At 39.9% G+C, this 22,074-nt stretch overlaps 1 protein-coding gene across 1 annotated transcript in view; it reads right to left on the minus strand.

The window, feature by feature from the left end:
- Rgk3 (Rad, Gem/Kir family member 3) overlaps positions 1–22,074 on the minus strand; it is a 49,313-nt gene that overhangs the window by 11,337 nt on the left and 15,902 nt on the right. Inside the window, exon 3 of the mRNA XM_078192125.1 lies at positions 2,445–2,660. Within this exon, the coding sequence (XP_078048251.1) occupies positions 2,445–2,660 (216 nt within the window). The remainder of the gene's footprint in view (positions 1–2,444; positions 2,661–22,074) is intronic.

Genomic DNA, 22,074 nt, shown 5'->3' on the forward strand with positions numbered 1-22,074 from the left:
CGCTGCCAACAAAATCACGCGCTAAATAAATTTCGATGATTCACGGTATTGGCTCTGCTGTTCGACACGGCGATTCGTGTTTTTCACCTGATCGCTGGCCGTTTTCGATGCACAAGTCATCGTCGACTGTCCCGTAACGCAATTCTGCTCGTCCGAGGTCTAACAGGTGTTAGGGGTTGTTATTGTTAATATGTAAATTTCTTTTTGTTAATTTTATGTACTCGTAAGAGAATAAACAGGTGTTATTTAAGACGGTAAAAAGGTTAAAAATATTTAAAATTGTTGATGTTCGTTTTGCTAGGATTTATTTATTTAGCGGCTTCTATTTGTTTAAATCGATTTAAAGGGGTTGGTTTCTGCACAGAGAATTACTATTAATAATTATTGTAATTAAACAGCGCTGTTTCCAAACGGCAAGAAATATTAGCAATTATGCACTTTCATCTCTTGGCACCTTAAACTTCAAGAATTTATCTGGCAGACTATTGAGATTATTTTGAAACGATGAGAAAGCTACTTTCCTAGATATATTGCACATAAAATTCCTCGAATATTACTATAAAAATATTTCACAGGTATCTCTATAACATACTATAAAATTTGATAATAAAGTTTCAATATTTCCGCGAAAATTTCTAAAACGGTGACGACGTCTCATTGATCAAAAATATTCTAACTCAGCTTTCTCGCAATTGAAACAATTCTCTGCAAAAGTTTCAGAATCTCGCGAACCGGTTTCTGGTCCGTTGATCAGGTTTAGAAACGCGACGTTCGCCGGTGTCGAGGGGTCGCAAATTAGCAAACGGCACAAAGGTAAAGCTTGGAGGAACGGGGACCATATTAGCGAGCAAATACGCTATAGCGCGCACGAGCGGCACGGGATCCTCGTTGCGCCGCGCCGGTTCCGGCGTTTTAATCCGGCAATAAAAGCGCGCTAAGAGCAGCCAACAACTATTGGGCCGAAAACTAATTGCGGATTCGAAATAAGAAGGAAACTTCAATTCTTTTGCTTAAAAATACAAGTTTATTCAATTGGACGAATCAATTATGCCACTGCCTTTTTTTCAAGGCTTCATATACTGTATATAACATAAAAATCGCGATGTTTGCTTTTTTGGAAATAATGTGATAAAATATGTCTAAAATGTGCTTCTTGTTCTTTCAGCTTCGAACTGTGATAAAAACGAAACTGAATAATTAATCGGTGCAATTTTCTTACTAAATTAAAGGTGGAAGTGCAAACGGCAAGAGAACAATATAGATCGGGTGCTTTGATCCTGCCTTTTTGGAAATAATACAATAAAATATGTCTAAAATGCGCTTCTTGTCCTTTTAGATCCAAACAGCGATAAAAACGAAACTAAATAACTAATCGATACAATTTTTGCACTAAATTGAAGATGAAAGTCCGGACAGTAAGAAAACGATGTAACTTAATTACTTCGAACACGTTGATAAAAGAAAAGAACTGTGTTAAGACCATTTAGTAACATAATTCGCAATTATTTAATTGCCAACCGAATATTTCATTCCGCAGTTTCTGAACGCCGGCGAGAGTATGGCAAATCGGGGAGGGTAAAAGGTCGCGCACAGAGCCAACAGTTGCACGATACACAATTCCCTCGAAGCGGAGAGAAGCCAGCGCGCGACTCCGGCCGCGTCTTTGGATCCGACAGAGGATCGAGTTCTCGGCTCCTCCGACGATTTATGCGTGACCTTTCACTTTATTGAGCGACCCATCTCCCGCGATTCCCGGAAATTCTGCCTGCCAATGTGGCTCCGCGCCTCGAGCTTTGGCTTTTCGGAAAGGCGCGATATGGCGTCTCGGCGAGGCGAGACGAGCGATTTCGTCGCGGTACTTTCCAGCCATAGCGACGCTTTCTACCATTGGACGACTATCGTTTCAATTCATTCATTCTCAGCCCCTTGGCAGACTCGTTATTTTATACGCAATTTATTCGATACGTGTATATTTGTGATTATATATTTAGGAGATTAATTCGTTAATAAATTATTCAGTTATAGTAATAAATGCAGCAGTAGTAGCATAATAAATGAATTAATATTTATTATGCTATTATTATATTTATGGAACATTTTTATATTATTATATTATTGCATTACTATATTAATATATTTTTTATATTATTATATTACGATATTATTGCATTACTATATTAATATATTTTTTATATTATTACATTACGATATTATTGCATTACTATATTAATATATTTTTTATATTACTATACATATGATATTATAGCATAACTATATTATTATTTTTTTTATATTATTACATTATTACATTACTATTTTGCAATATTACTATATTATTATACCATTTATATTTCAAAGTAGCATGATCGTAGCCAAGGAAAGGGCACCGTAGCAAATTGGTTCAACCAGGAAGGGTTAATTCGCGGTAAATCGAAAGCACTCACCTCTCTGCCTGTCGTAAGCATTTATGCACTCGCTGGTCATGAATTGGCTAATCAGGGCGGTCTTTCCGACACCCCTTGCACCCAGCATCGCCACCGTGTACGAGGAAACTTCTTTCGCTGGCGCCACATTCTTCTCTTCCGCCTCGGAGTTAGCCGGCGCCAACGAGTTCGATCTTGATCTTCTTCTCCTGAACGAGTCGCCTCTGTTCACGATACCTGTAACAGGAAACAATATCGATTTATTCAATTAGCCAGCTTTTATTTCGTTGAAAATGACCGAAGGCGAACGATCGTTAAACTTAAATTGAAAATGAGGTTAATAGATTAAATAAAAGTGCAGTTTTGTTCGAAAAGCGCAACATTTATCAATTCCAATTGAAAATGAGATTAATAGATAGGATTGATAAATGTTGAGCTTTTTTTTAACAAAAGTGAACTTTTTCGAGGAATAATGAATGTTATAATAAATAAATAAATGTAAATAGTAAATCCATTTCCTTAACCTTTGGTCTTCACCTGTTTTAACCCTTTTCACTCGAATGGTGACTCTCAGGCACCACTAATATTGTTCTCTCACCCTTCAAAATAATTTCTATAGCAACAATGATTAATTTAAAAAAAAATTGTTAAATATGCCACTGTTAGTATGAACCACGAGATTTAATTTGGTAATAGAATTTGGTTATAGTAGTATATATAAAAAATACACTCCGTCGCTCAAAATGAAAATGCTATAAGACAGAAAAATGATTTTAGATTTACAGCTAAAACCCCCTCGAGTGCAAAGGGTTAAAGTAACAGATATTGAATACACGGAACGTACATTTTGTACACAGGAAGAGCGTACTTCCAACGAAAGATTATCCAAAAAATCTGACAAGATAGCCGTTTCATAAAACGACATTATAATAAGGAAAATCCGAACTGCTCGGCCCTAGTTCTATCGAACAAATTGCTCCCATCGAGTTTACGCGGTCGTCGAGCCGGCAAGCAGAGCGACGCGTTAATTATCATCGTTTCCAATTACGGTAGAGGGTGTGTCTCCGAAGGAATGCGAAACGCGGTGGCCGACGCGGCCGGGGTCCATTTAGAAAATTCCCGGAGTACCTGTTGAGAATGGAGATGGCTGACGATTTAACGACCGCGCGCGCGAGAGAGAGAGAGAGAGAGAGAGAGAGAGGGTTGCGCATTCGCGAGCAAGTGGCAGCCGCAAAAGTGCATCAGCCGTGAACAGCAGCAATTCCTGCGGATTCGCGCAATTAGAATTTTCACCTGGCCAAACACGATCGATCGATACGCATAGTCAGGAATACGCGCAGTCGTTAATTATATCGTGGGCGCCGCCTAACGGCAGGTGGCCACGTTAACCCGTTTCTGAGAATCACGGGGAAATTCACCACCGTGGCAGGGGGGAGGGGAGGGGAGGGCGAGGGCGAAACAAACCCGCGCGCGCGGACCCGGTAACGCGACCGAATTCGATTACCGTCGGATTATGCGACCAGGTTTCGCGAGATTTCGGGCGATCGCGCGCGGGTTTTCATTCGGCCGCGCGCTTCGGAAGGGTTCGTTTTCCCGAACACGCACGCGGGTCGCCCGTCTTTCGCGTAATTGGAGTTCATTTGATAATTCGTGTCGTCTAATTTCGCTCCGATTCGCCGTGGCGCCGAACAACTCTCTCTCTCTCTCTCTCTATCGTGTCCCGGCTAATGAGAATCCGCCGGCAATTTTCAACAGCCGTTGAACGATATCCATATTTCAGAAGTTAAACAATGTCACGGACGGACAAACAGTTGCCGGAGCGAAATTAATTTCGGTTAGCGGGGGTGGTGTGTCTGTATGAAGCGGTAGTCGCGATATATTTGATCATAATTATTTGAATAAATTAAATTTATATAATTAAAAAATATTTCTTTTAACTATAATTTTCTTTTTGTTTAACACGAGAGATTGAAGTTACCTGGAATCGGTTGCCGACCCCTCGCCGTAAATATCGTCTTAAATTCCGCGACTTAGAGCCGCGCCCGTTTAACAAGCGCGCCTCGTGTTCCACTCAAGCTCCGAAGCACGGCGTCGTCGAGACAACTTCGATACAGGCGTCTTATGTTACGCGGCGCGCTGGTTACAAAGATCCTCGGTACTTCGTGGAGGAACTATTCGCGGAGGAGGGAATCATCCTTTAAATGGGCGGCGGCCGACGAGCGTTAATGGATTCTCGAAACCCGGCGGCGGCGGTGCGCTACGGCATCGCTCCGGTGTAATCAACGGCGGAAATAACTGGTCCAGAAAGCCGGAAAGTAAACCAGTCGATCGCCGATTGACTCGCGCCTAATGCGTTTACGTTGGTCGCGGGCCGTTCCATCGATATGGATTGTCGGGCGCGAAGAATGCGATGGTGGAGGGAGGAAGTTGCGGGAAATCCTGTTTGTAAGATTTCGAGTTGAGTTGACATTTCCTGCCTGGTCAACGATTTTTATTAAACTCGTTTGTTGCATTAATTTTCGAGAGCTTAATTTAGGGAATATTTCGCAGAGGTCTTTTTTCAGGCATAGAGAGGATTTTTGGGGAATAGTAAATATAGTGCTTTGCTTGGAAAATATAATAGTTATATACATAATAATAGTTGTATATTGTAATAATTTGTAAATGACGTATTCGTACTTAAAAAATATTTTTATCCTTTCACTAGTTAAAAATGATGTAGCCAATATTCTATTAGGTTGGAAACTATGAAACGGGCGTCGCAGCTGAATAAAGGCTATTCAAAAACGCCCGTTTCATAGTTTCCAATCTAATAAATTGGGTAAAAGTCGTATTTTTCCAAAATATTAGCTTGGAAACTATGAAACGGGCGCCGTAGCCGAACAAAGACTAACCAAAAGCGCCCGTTTCATAGTTTCCATCATTCTACTTAAAATTTTACCGAATAAAGAAATATTCCGAATTTCTCGAAGCGACGATATTTGCAATTATTTCATCGTCACCATAAAAATCTAACTCTTACCTACTTGATATTTTATTTAATTATCTCCTCGCATTATCCTACATTTATTTTCTCTTCCCACGCGTTAACCTCAAAGACGCATCGTTAAAATCGCAGCCGAACCTCGTCAAACACGAATAAATAAATAAATAAAGCGACCCATATGAAACGTATAAACGATCGGAATGAATCAACGAAGCGATTAATAACTGTTAATCGTACGGAGCGCGAGCAAATGGAACGTTGATTCCTGGACAAAGGAAATCGGACGACCCCTTTGAGAATAAGGATTGTTACAAAGCGTCGACGGTGCGCAATTGTGCTTCGCGAATGATAAAAAAATAGGTGAATAAAAAGGACGAGAGAGCACGAGAGAGAGAGAGAGAGGGAGAGAGAGGGAGAATGGTTTTCCAGTAAGCGAGAGGACCAACTGCGAATGCGCGCGCGCGCGCGGAGTCGCGCCGGTGTGTATTGCATTAATGCAAAACGCGATACGCTTGACGAGCTACGCGCGGCGCGGAGCCTCGCCGCCGCTACCTGGGACACGTCTCCTGTTTAGAGGCTGAAAACTCCGATATCCGTCCCCGTCCTCTACCCGTCCGACTATGCGCCGGCTTTGTCCCCTTGACTCCTTTCGCGGGGAACAGAGAGACACTGACGCGCCGCGCTACACACGCTCTTGGCGTCTGCGAGAATTAAACTCGCCGCGGATCGATCCGCCGAAGATAATCATTGACGAGACCCTGGGTACTGGGATAATCCGACCGCCCTGGCCTCGTTCGCGACCGATTTTCAAGACACTATATGTCGTATAGAGTATCCTGTGACACTAGAACGATGGATCTTGTCGAACGAAATTGGGTGAAATACTTTACTTCAGCCGAATATTTCTTAAAATCGTCGATATTTAACGCTTTCGGGTGGTAGAATTATTGCAAATTAAAGAATTTATATCTACCCTGATTTTTATTTATATTTTTATAATAATAATCGGTTCTATAAAGCATAAGAATAATGCAAAATAATTAATTTTAATATGATCTTTCAGTTTTAATTTGACTACAGTATTTTAATTTTTATTTAATTTTGTACGGCTTTTATTTCGCAGTCAATCTTTCAAAGTGTCAATTTTTTGAAGAAACATATTTATACTTAACTCCACTTAGTTGTTATCAATTATTTCTTTTTTGTAAAAATATCCGCGGGCTAATTTATTTCGAATTATCGGGGCCTGGATAATTTCTAGTATAACTGTACCAAGATTTCTGTACCAAAGGTCGAAATGGGCGGCGGCCCCGTCATCGGAGTGTTAAGGAATTGCTCTTTCAATTTTGATGAAACTCCGCCGACGGTAGTTAGGGAACTCGAAGATTCCGAAAATTATGAAAGTTTCTGCAGCGACGTTACAGCCCCCGGTTTCTGGTCGCGTCAGATTACGGTTTCAGAAGGCCCGAACTTCCCCTTTCACGGGACCGGAAATTTTCCTTCTTATTAATATTTCGAATTTCTATCCAAGTTCTTAGAAACTATCCGGCCGGCGGTGAATTTTAAACGGAAACGAGTCGACTATTGGTCAAACGTTCGTTAAACCTCGGGTAGCGTGGCGACTCGGTTTGTTAGATGGATAATTATTATTTCGGATTTATTTCCAATCGCAAATCGTTCAATTTTTAATTTTAAATTTCTTATATAACCTCAAATTTCTTCTTTAACCTTAAATTTCTTTTTTAACCTTAAATACTTATTTTACCTTAAATTGCATATTTAACCTTAAATTTCATATGTAATCTTAAATTTGTTATTTATTCTTAAATTTCCTTATTTAACCTTCGATTTCTTATTTAACCTTAAATTTCATATATAACCTCAATTTTCTCATTAATTAAATATTCGTCAGCAATATTTTTCCGTTCGCACGTGTTTTATATCGCTACGGCCGTCTTTACGTAAATGCAAAATGCAGCTGGCAACAGCTGCAGCTTCTTCTTATAGCGTGCATTCGGTGATTCATCAGCTTCAAAATGAATCATCCTTCAAGCCGCTGAGATATGGCGTAGGTCAGGATATTTCAATATTAATCAAGCCGTGTTGTTCGATATATACGTGTAGCGCTGGACTAAAACGTATGGAAGAGCGTGATACGTCGCACGGAAAGCTACAAGACGCGAATAACTATTAAAATTGAGATGCTCCAGATGCGAGACTGTTTACAAGTGTACGTGAAATCGCGTCAGATATACGTATTAAAATGCGTATAAAATAATATGGTGGCTCCGTAGCAGTGATCGCTGTGAACAACCCTGAGTAGAATTAATGGGATCTTAAGCACAATTAAAGGGCTCTTAAGTACAATTAAAAGGTTCTTAAGTACGATTAAAAGGTTCTTAAGTACGAATAAAAGGTTCTCGAGTATAATTAAAAGGTCCTCGAGTACAAATAAAGAGCTCATAACTATGGTTAAAGGGTACTAAAGTACAATTAAAGAGTGTTTAATTACAGTTAAAGGATTCTTCCTTGAAAATGCGTTCTTTTTGTCGCAATATTAAAATTTATAGACTAGATGATGCATCAAAACAGTTGAAAAGAGGGCAAAGAAAATTGATTATATTAGTATTTCAGTAATTCTATTAATGATTAACTTTTACAGCTCGTTATAAATAATTACAGATTAGTTGTAATAACTAACGAATGGTCATTAAACGGACTATTTTGTGCCCAATTACTATAGATTAGTTACGGTAACTAACAAGTGATAATCGTTAATTATTAATCAAATAAATTTCTGCCCAAACATTACACAATAGTTACAATAACTAGTAAGTTATAATGCTCGTTCATTAACCAGATTATTTTGTACCAAATTCTCACAGATTAGTTACATTAACTACGAAGTTATAATCGTTAATCTATAATCAATTTTCTTTCCACCCAATTACTATAGATTGGCTATAATAATTATCGCGTTATCGATGGAATTAATTATCTCAAAATTATTCTACAACAATTACGATAACCAACCAATAATAATCGTCGATCAGCTTACGTACAAATTTTCCCTTGAATCTGTCACAGTTTTCATATTTCGACCACGATTTCGGTGTTTTCTAGCAGAGCGCGCCGCCGCGGAAGCTGGCGATAGGAAGAGCCATCCCTAATGAGAGCACGAGTTTATTACCTGGAATCGGCGAGCGCGCGGGATTATACTGACCGTTATTTCCGGGCGGAACTCAATTTCCAGACCAAAGGAGGGGGGAAGCAAAACGTGGCACGAAGCGACGACGACGACGACGACGACGAGGAGGTGGTTCTTTTTAATCGATTATCGGAACCGGGTCGCGGTCGGCCCGTTCCTTTTCTTTTTTTTGTTTCGCCGTCGGGAAAAATAAATTCTCCCCGGGATCGAATGCGAATAACGCGCGCCGATTCAATCGGTCGCTCTGCGAGCGCGCGCAGAGCTCTCGCACGGCTCTCCATAAACAAAGCACAGGTGCACGGTTTTGACCATTAAATAGGTGAGCCGGCGCGTCTATTAATACGAGTTTAAACGTTCGAACGATCCGCGCGGTGCATGCCAAATTGCTCCGACCGGCTACTAGAATGGCAGCACAGCCGCGAACACGATCGTCGACGTCGTCGTCGTCGTATCGTCTGTTCGTAGCGCGCACGCAAAACACAGTCGACGTTTTTTTTTCGCCCCCCGACAAAGCTTGATTTCTCCGGGGAGAATATTTCGATGCTATCTAAATCGTTTACCCGGGCTCCGAACGTCCGTCATATTGGAATCGATCACTTTTCATCCCGTGGTATTTCGCTCCCGTCGGGGCGTCGCGCCGCGCGGAGGAATTTTTGACGGCGACTCTACTCTATAGTGTTCTTCTCTATGGCGTTCTTCTCTATGGGAACGCCGGTTATTGTCCACGTCCCATGATTCTTCGCGACGGTAATGACGATGCTCCGCCGATCAAACGATATCAGATGACTGCGCTATAGCTACTGGTACGCTATAAATCGGTAGCTCGAGAATAATCGGTCACCATGGTGACCAATAATTTATTATCTATTTTCGAAATAAACGTGCAAGATTGTGCTACTATAGGCTCTAAAATTATTGTTTAATTTTTTAAATATTAAGCTACTGTATTATAGAAATTTTTACACATTCTGCTACTGCACACTTCAATATTCTACAATTTTTTGAGACATTAAATACCTTTTGCTATTGATAAAATAAATAATATGAAAGTAGAGACTTAAAATTTAATATTGAGCTACTACAAGCTCCAATATTAACCTATAATTTTTTAAATATTGAATACCTCTCGCAATTGATAATATAAATGAAATGAAAGTAGAAACTAAAATTCAATATCGAGCTACTGCGAGTTCCAATATTATTCTATAATTTTTAAGATGTTAAATCCCTTTCATGATTGATAAAATAAATGAAATGAAAGTACAAACTAAAATTCAATATTGAGCTACTGCAGGTTCCAATATTATCCTATAATTTTTTAAATAAATTTTAATTAAATATTAAATAAATTTCTATACATGAATATAAGAGATCACAAAATAACGAAAGGAATTATTTTGATTTCACAGCGAAGCAATGTCCTTCAGAAAGGATTGTCCGAACGTTTCCTAAGCACCGCGGCTATATTGGTGCTCCGTTGGACATAGTGGAGCCTGTTCACGTTCAGGTTCATCGCTTGCCAATCGAAAGGACGTCTTAATTGGTCAGCTATTGTAGACCACCGAGAGACAATAGGCCAAGCCATCTTCTTTAACGAAGCTAAAGTCATAGGCTGGGACAAAAGCATGCTATCCGAGGAAACGCGGGGAACGATGAAGATAATAAAACATCCTAACAATGTCGATAGGGCTATAGAGGCTATCGTCTGAACTTCAATTGTTTAACTCGCCAATTAAAATTGTTTCATATCGCGGTATTGGCTTTGTTTGTGCTTGGGATGAAGATAAGTGCTTGATGAAGTAATTTCAGGATAATTTGTGGTTAATTTAATGACAATGTGTGGTTAATTTGTGGACAATTAGTGGTTATTTTAAGGGCAATTTGTGAACAATTTGGATTTATATGAAAAATTTAATGAAAAAGAATTTAAATAAATTCTTTCTTACAATTATTACCATATAATCTTTGTTAGTTGCTTTTAGCAGTCGGCAGGTTCGGCATTAAAGCGGTGGTTTTTCTAGTTAACGAGGCCTCGCCGGCTCCGTATAATCGAAAAGCGAAGCGATAGAAGAGAGATGATTCCGACGAGAGAGAGAGAGAGAGAGAGAGACCCCGGTGAATATAAGAATTAAATGCCACTTCGGCGGGCGGCGAGTGTTTCAGTTTTTTCTAGCGGAGCTTCAATCCGGTTTATTTCGGCCGCGTTTTCGACCAATTTTCCATCGGAAAGGTTTCGCAGCGTTCGCGAATAAATGAAAAGCAACTGGACCGAGGATCGAGCGTATGCTGGCTGCTGCAGCGAAACAATTTCAGTTGCCGCTGCCGCTGCCTACGCTCTATCCGCCTAGTTGTTAATTGCATTCGACTCCGAGATGCGTGGTTTTAGTAGGCACAAAGCCTTCTCAGCCGATATATCTCGTCAAACGAACGACGTCATCGTAACTACGCGTATCGAGGGGTTCGCGCGACGCTGAGTGGGCGAATTATCTGACGATTCAACGGCGGATTTTATGCGTTCGAAACGAATCGTTTATAACGATTGTATAGTCTATAGCGTCTGTGACATTTTGCAGCTTTCTTTATCGATTTAAGAACACATTTTCATATAATAAATATTTCTAGTGTACCTATTGTTTTTATCGTTCTTGGTGCAACTGCAACTTGTTTAATTTCGTTACCGAGAAATGCCTAATTATTGACGTTTACTGCCAATAATTATTAGGCAATGATTCTTAAATTATTTTTAAATATATAACTTAAATATTACACAATATATAATTAATCAAATTTGATAATAAACGGGGGCGTTTGATCTTGACGCCTATCGGCGGCCACGGTACCAAGAAACCAACACGTTTCGGCCGCCGATAGGCGGCGACGGTAGCCGAAGGGTCAACGAGGGAAAGAAGCGACCGCCGCGAGTCGCGGCGACGAGGAGCGTGATATTTCGCGCGCGACACTTTCGCCGAGAAGACGCGCGCGGCATTTTCCTTGAAGGCGGTGCCGCGCGAGACGGATAAGATTCCCTGTTGAATTTCAAAGTAAATATATCCTCCATAAAGTCGATACGGCCGACGAAGACAAAAGGGCAAAGGGTTCTTTGAACAACGTTTAATACTCGTTATCGACCCGCGTTTTTTTCTCCCTTCTTCACACATGCGAATACCGCTTGCACTCGGACGGGTTTTTCGTGAAAAAAAAAATAAAAAAAGAGAATTCGGCCACAGTGTTTCCCGTGCACGGCGGAGATGAAAGCGTCTTGCCGCGATGGAACCGATTGTCCGGTTATGTAAGGTTATGTAAGGTTATGTCGGGTAGAGAATTTTGCGCGCGGAATGCGAATTCTTGTGCAATTGTCGCGTGCGCAGATCTTGAAAATGGCGGCGCGGATTGAAAAGGTTTGGTGGCTATTTTATTTCATTTTATTTTGTATTTTTGTATATTGTTTGATTGTATATTATGTAATTATTTAGCGTACATCCTGTAATTATTTGTCGTATATTATTTAATTATATATCATACAAACATTTATTATGCTAATCTAGAAATAAGATAATTTGCGAATCTACATAATAAAATAATCGTAAAATGATTACACACTGTGACGAAAGTGAAATAAAAATAAATAAACAGTAGACATTAGCAGCGCTATAATATCTCTACATAAATGAACAAATTTGTAAAAAAACTGTGTTAAAAGTCAGCAGTATAATTTCTATTATCTCTATTTTTTATTTTATTTCTCCAACCCTTCATTTCATCACGTTCATCATCCCTTTTATCACTTTTATTACAACAATATATCTCTCACTAAACTAGCACTTTTTCCAATTTTTTTAAATAATAACCGTGAATCGATATTTTAAAACTGGCACGCGATACTCTCGCCGAAAACTCTGTATCGCGTTTTTCGCTTTTGCATCGCCGCAAAAAAAAAACCGAGTTTGCCAATATTTCCCTCGGCCGCCGCCGCCGCCGCGGCGGTTTGATGGAACGTAAAAGGGGTATGGGCGCAGAGAATAATGCACACGCTATTAACGAATCTGAGCCCCGCATTGAAGCGGCGTTTTCATTGTACACTCGGTTAAATGGAGCCACGAGATTGCTCGAATGCCAATGTAGACGTTTTTCTTCGATTCCGCTGGAAGGGGAACAACGATTCGCTTCGAACTTTAAAGCGGTTCTCTCTTCATCTTTCTATCGGGGGGAGCCCATTACTTTAATTGTTAATCCATTTCCAGCGAGCACATTTTGTTTTCCGACTTTCGGCTACCGGCTTGAAAGCTTCTTCGATCTCCTCGAGGGCTCTCTATGCGAACAAACGCTTCGAAGACAGTTTAAGGCCGCGTTCACAACGGTACGAGGACGCACGGATATGAAATTCTGTGAACAGACCGCGAGTCTTCAGATAAAATAAATATTTCCGAACTACGACAAAGAAGCCTTTGTTTAAATACAAGTGCACTTCGAGCACAATTCCACTTTGGTTATCACATAATCGTCCGGTAATTTGTTGCTTCGCCGTTCACGAAATACCGGCGTTTATTGACACTTTGATATAGTCTATATAAAAATAATTTATCTTGTTAGAAATCATATATATTTCTCACAGTGAAATTTTGGAAAATAATATAAAACTTAATTAGAATTATCTCCGTTCGGTAAAAATTAGAATTTAATTCATCCAGAATTGAAAGAACAATTATCTTTTCTGTAATATACAAAGTGATCAATTTTGTTCTGATTTTTTTTTTTACAGAATCTTGATAGAGTACGTGCCCGACTAGAACAATAAACGAGGTGCACATGATCTACGCTCGACTATTGTATAAATAGCCTGTCCAATAATAACTTTGCTGTGAAACATGTGACGAGACGAACGACTGTATAAAGTTCCCTGGTCATTTACCTGTCACAGCCGACCGGGAGTCATGAGGCGCCCATTCATTATGTATGCAAAGCGCATGTATTGCAGAAAAGATTCGAACGAACTGAGTCAAGTGCACGGCGCACAATGCACGGTACCGAGCGAAGACCACGTGTCGGCTCGATACCGCGGTTTCGACCTCCGGCCATTCATACGGCACGAGTTCGTGTCACCCGATTCTGTCATTTAGAAAAATATTCTGCCTTGCAAAATTGTCAATTTACTGGAACCTTGCCATAATTCGATTAATTGTCAATTTACTAGAACCTTGCCATAATTCGATTAATTGTCAATTTACTGGAACCTTGCCATAATAATTCGAAAAATTTCTACAGTGTCAAAATTATTTAATTAACAAAAGCAGAGAGTACAAAGTTAAAATTTGCGATATAGAATATCAATCGCCTTATTTTGTATTTTATTAAAAGAATGTTGTTCGACATATTAAAATAAATTTCAAGGTCCAGTTAAAAATCCTTGCCATCCATATTATGCCATTGAACATATTAAATAAATACATAAAAATTAAAAACTGCTACAAATAAATTTTCTCAATAACATAACCTGACATTTTAACCGCAGAATTTCGCAGTGTCGAGTTTCCTAAATCAATTCTGCTCACTGCAAAATTAAATTTGAACAACGTACCGAACGTGTGCAGAACATGTGCGCATCGATCGACGAAAGTTCGCGCTTAAATAATTGACAATAGAAACAATTTGTGCGCGGAAGAGCGACGAGTGTCTTCGAGCGAACCGCGCCCGCCGGAAATGAAAATTTATTGGTACACGTCGATCGGCGAAACTTTCGCCTCGTACGATCGCGCGCGCGTCGCGGATAAAATGTTAACGAGGTTCTGAACGTTCGAAGAACTGCGCGTCGCCGACTCGCCGCGATCATTATGCTCCGCTGAAATCATTGCGCGGCGGGAACTTCCTAGGCGGCGGTCATTTAAGCGTAACGCGAATTCACCCTTCGATCGCGGCGCACGCGAAACTTTCGAAACGAGTCGCGTGAAAGGTCAGCCGCGACACTTGTGCTCGTCAGCGACGGCAATTTCGATTCAGCATGGCGGCGGCGGCGGCCATATTTACGTCGCGCGACAAAATCATGGGACATCCCGAAGTTTGACAAAATGATGGGACGCATTGATTTCATTTCAATGTTTTATTTAATTTCCAATTTCAATTTTTTTATTGCGTTCCAATTGTCGTGCAGTCAACAACGCGACGGCGAAGGGCGCGTTGCTTTTGAAACCATCGAGCCCCCCGCGCAGCCCGTGTGCCCCCTCGCCGTATAGAATTAGCAAATTATTCGATCGATTTCTTCTCTGAAAAATTTCGAAACGGAGGGTCGGGTTGGCCTGCCGACCACGTAAACAACGCGGAAGAACTTCCGCTCCGCGACGACAGACTTTGTCCAGGAATATTTAAACAAGCGAGGCCGACAGCTGCGAGTTCGCTGCGGACTTTACACGCTTATATATCCCTCCCCATTAATTAGCAAGATGGAGGGATTATGCCTGCATCGGCGAACACTTTCACCCGGCGACCGAAATGGAAATAGCCGCAAGAGAATTATTTGTTCGACTGAAATGTTTTCGATCGTAAACAACGCCTGCGAATATTAAAAGCGAACAACTTTTGTGGTTATATGTTTTTCTTTTTATTAGGTATGATAGTGGGGCAGATAGTAAGAGAGGGGATGCGGCAGTGGGACAGCCAATAGGAGGGGGTGCCTTTCGAATATGGAGGGGGAAAGGCAAAGGTGCCTTTTTCTTGAGCGAAGACTATAGACGCGTCCTAAAGATTTTTCTGTCGTCGTCTGCTTTCGAGTAATATTACTTAGCCAGTAGGAGAGGGTATGCGGCAGTGGAATAGCCAATAGGAGGGGCAATATGCCGTCTGAATGTGGAGGGGGAAAGGCAAAGGTGCCTTTTTCTTGAGCGAAGACTATAGACGCATCCTACAGATTTCTCTGTCATCGTCTGCTTTCGAGTAAAATTACTTTCGAGTAAAAATCCATTTAGATGGTACTTTTGCAAATGCGATAGTACATTGTTTGATAACGTTTAACAATAGATTTACAATTATTTATTTAACACATAATTGTTTTCTTGAAATTAGATATGGAAAAATGCGTATACGTTGGTTCTCAAGCTTCGATCATTAATTCTGAATGAACTACACCAAAGTATACTAATCGCAAGCTATTGTACAGCCCTCGACAAGTTAATCTTGCCGTCAAAATAAATGCTAACCCATTGAACACGACCGCACTATTATCACAGCCATCTCTACCAGACCGCGGCTACCAATAATTTATACCCACCGCCCACTATTTATTTATTTCCCTGTATATTAGTGTTTGTTCTCGTGTTATTTGCATTCCCACGGCCGCGTAGTTCACCGTCGTGGTATTACAGCTTGTTTTTCGAAGAAAGAACCCTCGAGGTACACCGATCATCACAATGGACGTCCACCCACACACACGCGCGAGCGACGCGGTTAAATCCGTGAAATTGCTCCGCGCCGGTTAAAAATAACGTGAGAACTTTATACTAAACGTTCGCTGTCGGAAGTCGTGGATATTCTCGGAAAGGTAAGCGCGCCGCGAATGCGCACCTGCGAGAGCCGCTCGATCGTGTTTCTACAGAGAATATGAAATTCTCATGGATAAAGAGGGTTTCGAGCAATTTTAAGTATCGACGCGCGAGACTTGACGCGACTCGGCCATTTCTTTCGCCAAGTTTTCTCATCAAAACCCAAACGCTCGAGCGCGCGTGTCTCAATTATGACGTAATGGACGAGCGGGCAATAAAAGATTGAAAAAGGGGGTCGCTAATGGTCCCACTGCTGTCATTCAAATAATCGCTCGATGCACCGCGCGTTGTTCGCCTACGATCGTTCGAGAAACGACGCCGCGCGCGCGCGCGCGTGCATACGACTTCTGACGGACGCCGTCAACCGGAAGCAATTTCTACGATTTCGAGATCGCCGACTAGCGTCGATCGGATGATTTCGCGCGGTGCTCGAGCTCGATGCGTCGCGATTTACCTCGGAACCATGTCTAAAGGTTTAGGGACGTGCTCGAGATACAATTTCACTCGAGATACAATTTTCACTTTTGTAATTAAATATAAAATAATACGATTTTAATGAAGCGAAATTAGAACTGTTATATCATAGATCTAGTTTCGCTTTATAGATTTTGTGTTAGTGTTGGTGCTTTGTAGATGATAATATTTTATTGCAAGTGATGCGGGGACTGTAATGTTTTAGGTTATAATACTGGAGCTGTAATAACTATGCTTCGCAGATTTAATGTTAAAATATTGGTACCTCGTACCTTTTAATATTTTATTGCAAGTAACGTGGAAACTATAATATTATAGATTATAATATTATTAGAGCTACAATACTATATTATATTAAAGCTATAATAATATATCATATCAAAACTATAATATTGTACTATATCATATTAGAACCATAATATTATACTATATCATATTACAACTACAATATAGTACTATATCATATTAAAATTCTAATACTATACAATATTAAAACTACAATACAATAATATTACAAATACATAATCAAGGCGAACGGATGAATTGCATTTCTGAATTGTTTTCAGATATTTATCCGAAGGCGACATTTTGAGGAAGAGAAGGTGTCACGTGACTTCCCGAAGGTAAATTGCCGCGCGCAACCAGGCCGGAGGAAACAGTTCCCGAGACAATCGCTATTTTATGTACCTCGAGGAACATTTTACTAAAACACGAAGTTAATTTTAGGGGAAAATTGCGCAGACCCTCTTTGTTACGGTTCGATTCTGCACACGTTTCGCAAACAAGGTCCTGTATAAACTTCCCTTATACCGCCGCGATGCCTGTGTATAAAGACCCGCCTATAAAACCGTGCCAGACGTTTATGAACATTTACTATACGGTGTCCCGGTTATATTGCCGTTGTAAATTATTGTCCCGGCGCGGTAAAAATAAATGAAAATCGGCGAGCTCGTGTAAATCATTTCCAAGACGAAATATAATCTCTCTATATATTTTAGGTTATGAAACTCTTTCTCTGGGCTTGGAAAATAATTATTGCACTTGTAAATTGAATGTAGCAAATTTGTTCGCGATGTGTATAGTACGTAATTATTATAGAAAATTGTTATTCTCTTATCCCAATACTCGCCTTTTTCTTTCTTTTTTAAAAGTCAATTATGTTGAGAAAACTAAATCATTAAATAATTTAAAGCTAAATTTTGAAGTAATTCGAAATAATGTAGAGCTGAGTTCTCAAGTAGTTTGAAATTCTATTTTTATACAACCGTATAAATGGAGGTCTTGTAAATGAATTTACATAAATTGAGTTCACATAATAAATGAATTAATATAAATGGAATCCACATAAATAAATTAACATAAATTCGCCTAAAATACGAGCGAATTTCGACCTTAATCAAACGACGTTTTCTTAAGAAACAGAGTACGATACCTAAAGAACAGAAATTTGTACAAAGCATCGACGAAGCGACTTTTTTTCAGCTTTTCGCTGGCGAAACGCGCTTTCGGATGTGATCGGGACTGGTCGAAACAACGGGCCAGATATTCGCCCCGAGTTTTTCGATCGCTAAAGTCGGGAACGGCATTGTCAGTGATACGCGTTTACGCATGGGTGGACAGGCCGCATTGTGAATCGCGCTCGGCATTCACAGAGGCTCGCGAACGGTGTCTCTGCTGTGAAAACAAATAGAAAGTGATACCACCACCACCCCGCCGCAGCTGCTGCCGCTGCGCTCGTCGACTGATACGTAGCGAAATTTTCGAATGCGTCAGACGGGCGCAATTATTCGATCAACAATGGGAAAAAATATAATATAGCGTCCTATCTGCTACTAATAGAACACGACGAAATTTCGATTTAAAGCCGCGAACTTTGATAAATCAAAGTTTAAGCTTCTTCCTGTAACTCTTGTAATTAAATATGAAATGCTAGGAAATATTTTAACGAAGCGAAATTAATTCCGCTTCCGTTTAATTATTTCGATTAACTCGTTTAATTCGTCTTTTTTGTCGCAGCTAATTTTGTACTTACGGCATTTGTCGAGGAAAGAGTTGAACAGCTTGTTGGCCAGTTAATAAACAGAATTTTAAGAATGTCAAATATCTCGCGGGACACCATAATATTTTAGCCGTCAAGTTAAATGGAACGCGGCGCGCGTTGAAATTCAAATATGCCTCGAAAAAACTTTCGCCGTACAACGTTCCACGCCAAGTACTTACGTACTCGGGGGTTCTTGCGACGGGGAAAGGCAGTTCCCAACCCTTGCCAACTACACGTTACACAAAGAATTTGCGTAATCGCTCCGGGAACGGTTCGGCAAATTTTCACCGCGCGAAATTCAGGTGGAAGGGTTCGAATATTGCGGGAATCCGATTAGCAGCATGAATAATAGGCAATCTCACTGTGACTCGCCATAAAATTTTAATGCAATTATATTCGATATAATTTGTTAAACATAATACATATGTAATCAATATGTAATAATAATGTAATCAATATTGTGTGATTAGTGAATTTATAAATTACTTTAACGGAGGCAGAAAATTAGGATAAAATGAAGTAAGCTCGGAGAAAGGTTACTCTATGATTTTTTTATGCAAAATACAGAGAGTTTAAAAATTATGATATTTTCATGACGTGAGAGATTCCTGGGGTTGTTTGAAGCAACTTTTTCCTTTACAAAATTTTTCTCTGAGGTATTGTTAAGGAGTTATTAACGAAAAACGCTGACCAATTAGAGGCAAGATCAGATGACGCTAGACAAGCGAGCCTCTCATTGGTCAGCGTTTTTCGTTAATAACTCCTCAACGAGGCATCAGAGAAAATTTTTGTAAATGAGAAAGTTGCTTCAAATGATCTCAGGAACCTTTCAGTTCCCATAGAAACCATAATTTCAAGACACCTTGAATAAATTGCCTATTGTAAGGCACAAAAATCAAAAATAGAAAGAAATTTTTATTCTATCATTATATTTCTTTAGACAAAATTTATTTACAAAGGAAGATAACACTAATAAAAGAAAATAATTTATTTAAAAAGAAGATAATAAATATAATAAGTGCTAAAAAAGATATATTCTGCCAACAATTGCACGTCAAATTATATCGTTTATCATCAGCATCCCAAATACATTCCCTGCTATTCCTTCAACTAATGAGTCGAAGATGAATTGTTTCTGGATCATCCTCCCCATTGTCCACGACAATGACAGCACGTTTCAGGTACACCAGGAAGACGACAGGTGCGCCTTTCCCATCGTATCCCGATTGATTATCGTCCTTTAGGTTGGCACGCCTGGAAGAGGTGCTCCCCCATTGTTCTTCGAACGCAATATCTATCAAAAGCTTGGTTGGCGTCTATTGAAATCCGTATCACTGCCAGCTGTGTGTGTCTGTGTGTGTGTGTGTTGTGGGCACCTTTGTGCTCGAGATCCGACGGCTAACACCTTATCCCCGAACGATGATCGCTCGAGGAATCCACGACGCGGCGACGCATAGTATCGCTATTGTCGATGCGGAAGAGAAGGAATAGGGTCCTCCCCGTGAATAGCGAAACACGCACATTTCTTCGCGCCCCGGGGGAATATTTTGATGACACGGTTCTAGGCTATAAGCGTGAGAGCTCGTCCGATCGCGGTCACTATGAATCGCAATTTCATGCTACATTGTGCGCCGTACGACGAGAGCTTAATGGAAGGTAGGGACTTTTTCAGGTCAGCAAGTCGAATGCTTAATATATTTTTATTTAATGTTCATAGTTTGCACCCCTGTGTCGAGTGTGATTTATAGTTAATCGTATCATTCATAAAATATTCCATAGAAGACTGAAAATTAAGTGCCTGGCATCCTAAATATTTATTATTGTTTATTATATTAAATTTATATTTAAATTTTACGTAGAACGCTTGAAACAGTCGAGAGCTTTTGGTCAAAAATTGAATTAAAATATAGTTAATTTTCTAACCTATAAAATACCCTTTAAATATCTTAAAATCGTGTACCTGACACCCTCTAAATATTTATAATTGTTAAAAATAAGTAACAATCAAAGGACTGCCCCTTAAAATAAATTTCAAGTAGAACACTTAAAAGAACCGAGAGTTTCTGGTAAAAAACGAAGAAATAAATCGCAGTGCAAAGGGTTAATATACCATAAAGAATTTTTTTCTTTCAATGCATATCCATTTATCTTCTTATTTATTTATTTTAATACATGGCGTAATAGTCAAAGTTGGACCAGTGTCCGAATATTTTCGCGAGCCGTTACAGAGGGTCGTCTTTATATCGAAGCGCAGGCGATGCGAATTAATCGAATCGATAGGCGAATACCGGTCTCGATAAAAATGCGATTGGCCGCGGCGTTGCATTGTGAAATCGGGACGCGCAGCAGACTGCGAATTATTGTTCAGTTAAGAACGCTCGACTGTGGGCTCGCTTTAATCAATTTCGGAGAAAATGAAAGAAAACGTCGGTTTTAAAATGCGATACCCGGAGAGAGCCGGTGTACACGGAGCCGTCGGTTCTCCGACGGTTAAATGAACTCACCCAGACACACACATATACACACATGCACATATATATACACAGGGATAGTAGCCGTGCAGAGGAGGGCACATACGAACGGTGGGCGAGAGCGGTGACGTTCGAGAAAATGCTCGCTGAACCCTGAAAGAAATTTTCATTTTATTTCACTCGGTTGCCCAAGCTTGTAATTAATAATTTTCCGTACAGCAAGGCGACGGCGGCCCCAGTCGTTGTTCGTAAACACGGATATTCCTTTAACGAACGTCGCTCGCTGGGTCCCCGTCATTTATTTTTAAAGGGAGATCTATTTTAAACGACGCGCGCGACTCCCTTTTATTTAAATTTCATTACCGCGACGCCGCTTCCCTTTTTCTTCCCTTTTCCAAGGACAGATTCGACAATGCACCGAAATTTGTCGCTCGGCGAAAATTGGAAAATAAAAGCCGGAATTACACGGACTCGTAGAAATGTCCGAGAACGAAACTATTTGGTTGGCAATTAAGTGATTGCGGATTTTGTTAAGGTCTTAGCGCATTCTTTTGCTTTATCAACGTGTTCGAAGTAATTAAAAATGTATAAATAATTTTAGATGTAAATATACCTTTAAATATATTAAGTATATCCTTTTATATATAAATAGTGATGCTAATAAATAGACTGCGAGTTTTCTTATACAAAATTAAAATTACTTGAATAAATCGCGAAAAGTATAAATTATTTAAAAATGTCTTTGTTTCTTTCTTTAATATTTCCGATGAGGTAATATTAATCTTACAATTTAATTTTTAATTTATTCAGTTTTCTCAATTTGCTTCAGTTTTTTTTAAATTTATCCAGTTTTATTAGAAACGCATAAAATCCGCAGTTTATTTGTAAATAAAACCGTACGATCGACGAACGGGCAGCACTTTCCGTTTACGACGGAAAACG

The sequence above is a fragment of the Augochlora pura genome, chromosome 10 (assembly GCF_028453695.1).
Source record: "Augochlora pura isolate Apur16 chromosome 10, APUR_v2.2.1, whole genome shotgun sequence".
In the NCBI taxonomy this organism is placed as follows: Eukaryota; Metazoa; Arthropoda; class Insecta; order Hymenoptera; family Halictidae; genus Augochlora; species Augochlora pura.